This window comes from Coenobita brevimanus, chromosome 80 (assembly GCF_032717465.1).
Source record: "Coenobita brevimanus isolate Jiangsu-jjx chromosome 80, ASM3271746v2, whole genome shotgun sequence".
Taxonomy (NCBI): Eukaryota; Metazoa; Arthropoda; class Malacostraca; order Decapoda; family Coenobitidae; genus Coenobita; species Coenobita brevimanus.
Genome location: NC_137033.1, coordinates 18,027,296 through 18,030,555, shown reverse-complemented (window position 1 = coordinate 18,030,555; position 3,260 = coordinate 18,027,296). Strand labels below are relative to the sequence as shown.

Here is a 3,260-nt window from a genome sequence, read left to right as displayed (position 1 = left end):
CAAGGTTACACTGTAATTACTGGGATCGTATGTGTTGAAAATCGTGTTTGTTTGACGTCACCGCTTCTCGTGGGTCATTTGTTCGTCAGTAGTGAAATTTGGAGGCGCCTGCAGCTCACCCTATCCTTTGGCGCCAGGATTAGTATTCTGTATATATTTTTTCTTATTCATCTGCAAGCGAACGTAGGTCTTAAGTGCAAAAAATAAAGTAAAAACAATAAATTCTTTTCTAATATGACGCATGTATCACCCAGTTATAGATCAGACTCTTCGTATAGATTGGTAAGACGTGGTGTATACAAGAGAGGGAGCCAGAGTAGGTAACATTTAGTATCAGTAATGTCTAAGGGCCTTACATATGATATAATTCTTTTGTACAGATTCTGACATGAGATTTGAGTCTGTCATGTATCGAAATATATAAGTCACATACAAAAACTAGTCAAATCTTTTAATGTCACACCCTCTAACGACGATGATGATGATGATACTACAAGCCACTACTACTACTACTGCTACTACAAATAATGATAATAATAATAATAACAATAATAATAATCCTTTCCGTACAACCGGGGACATAAATATTGATCCACCTCATCCTAAGCTCAACCATAGGAACACCACTTTTTTTTACTTCATTCCTGCCACCTCCAGACGATTTTATCCAGCTTTGGAGAGACTTTTTCGAACTTCACTGCCAGGTGTCTCTACTAGGCCAAAAAAAAAAAAAAAAAAAAAATCGTCTTCAGAGAGAGAGAGAGAGAGAGAGAGAATAAAGAAATACATCAAACTAAAGGCTATATCTATCCCCCCCTCGTTCCAAAATTCTCTCCTAAAAAGAATGAAATTATTTTGTGGTTGGAGAAAGGAGCAAAAGAAAAGAAAAGGAAGAAGAGAAAGCAAAGAAAAAAAAAGTAAAAAAGAAAAAAGAAAAGAAAGAAAAGGAATATTAAAAAGAAAAAAGAAAGGAACAGAAAAGAAAGAAAGAAAAGAAAAAAGAAAAGGAAAAAGAAAAAAATGAAAAGCAAGGAAAAAGAGAATTATTTCACCATATTCAAAGCTCGAGTTCTTAGCCTTCCTTCTCTTCATCATGCTTCGAAATTTTGGTCGTATTTCAAGTAGCTTTGGAGATTTCGTTACACCTCTTCCTTGGCAATTTATTTTTTCACATTACATCTCAGTTTCTTCTTGTATGGTATTGATGCAAACTGTAGCGATTTTAAAAAGGCATAAATAACATACACGAGAATATTGATATGTAATGAGCTGAATAAATCACTAAGGAAGAGTTACTACGAAATGTCCTCTATCACCTAAAATAAAACCCTAACTGTGAACCAGCTCGAACCCCGGCTCTGTCAAGGGAGGCGAGCTGGATGTGTGTTTCTCGCGTTCCCAGTGTTGTATCGCCAGTCTGGATAAACACACATCGCCTTGCATCCGCTACACGTCCATATCGGCTGCCTTCGGGTTCTACAACAATCCTACTCCGTTCGTCATGAAGTAACTATGAATCTACGTTTGTTTTATTTTTCTTAGTACCCATTAGAAATATTTTAGGATACTTTCGCATTAAATTCGTGCTGAGAAAACAAAACAATTTACATTTTTGTGTGTGTGTGTGTGTTTAAACTGGAAATGTTTGGTTTAGAGGCCGCCATATTGGAAGGTCAAAAAGTTAAATCTATCATCACTTGGCTGAAATGGATGTACAGTAAGGCTATTCGATCATATTTCAGAATTTTTGTTGTTGCTGCTAACTAGTATCTGTTTGGCTGATAAGTCATTTTAAGGAACTATATTGTGTGCCGAGTCAGGTTAGTAGAGTAATTACAAGTTAAATTGGCTGATGTAAGATTAGAGTTTGTTACTTGTTCCGTTTTTGTACCAGTATAGCTTAAATAAATAGCAAAGTAATTGACAGTTCTTAAAAGCCACAGCAAACATTATTTAAATTAATAGTTGTTACATAATGAAGCCCTCATTCGATGCGCCAGTTGCTCCGCTAGTTAACACAAGCTTTGTTTCAGAGCGAGTGTCGTGACTTTGGCTGTGGTGGTGGTGGTTGCTGTTGGTTTGGCGAATGGGCAGGATAGACGACCATTTCCATTACCACAACCACCACCACCACCACCACCACCATCAGGGCAGTCTATGGAGTCGACTTGGACAGGAGGACGCATAGCTCAGGTTAGTAATAGTTTTCAGCTGCAGTAAATGTGGTAGGGTGATCCCTGTTGTAGCAATAAGGCCGGTTAGTATTTGTCTGTTGGTGAATATTAAAGAATGTTGTTAAAAATTGTCTTTAAATATTGTCTGTTCAATATTCATGGACTGCTGGGAGGAGGGGAGGGGGGGATGAACTCTTGGTAGCAAGAGAGCGGGGGGGAGGGAGGAGCTAGACTCATAGATATAAAGCTTTGGTTCAGGTGACGTTGGCGGTGATCGAGTCAGCCCTCTTGACGCTGGTCCTGGTCTTCCCCGCAGTCATGGATCCTGTCGTCTCCTTCATCAATCAACACGTAAGGGTCAAAGGTTACATAGTGCTTGATCCAAAATATAATTAAACCTTCAGTATACTGATCAGTCAAACCAAATACTCGTAAAATTAATAAAATTAGAGTTGGCAATATCCTTTCTCTCTTAACCTCTTCTTCCTATCACCACAATTTTACATAGAGCACATTGATATGAAAAAGGGGCTAAGGAGGTTTATCTCGGAAGTTAAGGTGATATTAGTCTGGTAAAAACGATTCTTGTGGCTGTATTTTAATTCAACGTTGCACAGATTGGCGGGGCGGGGTCGCGTCGTCGTCGTGAGGTGCAGGCTGTGCTGACTGATCATGCTGCGGCGCTACACAACCTGCTTCTGGACGCTGTTGATTTATTCCAGGACATGGATGCAACCCTCTCCAATCTCTCGGAGTGAACATAACACAACACTTATTTAGTACAAACCTCTCAACACTGAAAACCTGCTCATTCAGTAGCACAATACTTACAAATCTGATAACACAAGCTCGGTACAAACTGTTTTAATGACTTAGTTGATTTATCTCCCAGTAATTAACAAGATACTCACTGACTTAAAATATCCATACTATTGACGCATTGTTTAATTATATTCTAATCAGAAAACCTGTCCTGCTCCATGATCAATAAAATAATCCTGTTTTAGGGAGTAGTTTTGGTGTGCCTGGATGCTTTGACTAGTTTACCTATAAATTTGCTGTGTTTTCTGTGCATATGTTCATTGT

General features: G+C 38.5%; 1 protein-coding gene across 1 annotated transcript; it reads left to right on the top strand.

The window, feature by feature from the left end:
• The first annotated feature begins 2,157 nt into the window (after window positions 1-2,157).
• On the top strand, window positions 2,158-2,932 carry LOC145409286 (uncharacterized). Its single transcript, XM_080279764.1, has 3 exons — window positions 2,158-2,193; window positions 2,433-2,525; window positions 2,792-2,932. Exons 1-3 carry the CDS (start codon window positions 2,158-2,160, stop codon window positions 2,930-2,932), a joined length of 270 nt encoding a protein of 89 aa, XP_080135890.1.
• The last annotated feature ends 328 nt before the right edge of the window (window positions 2,933-3,260 follow it).

Bases quoted from the DNA above. Each gene is read 5' to 3' on its own strand.
- LOC145409286 (XM_080279764.1), top strand. From the start codon at position 2,158: ATGGAGTCGACTTGGACAGGAGGACGCATAGCTCAG. The intron at 2,194-2,432 runs GTTAGTAATAGT...GCTTTGGTTCAG, and splicing joins CAGGAGGACGCATAGCTCAG to GTGACGTTGGCGGTGATCGA. The intron at 2,526-2,791 runs GTAAGGGTCAAA...AACGTTGCACAG, and splicing joins TCTCCTTCATCAATCAACAC to ATTGGCGGGGCGGGGTCGCG.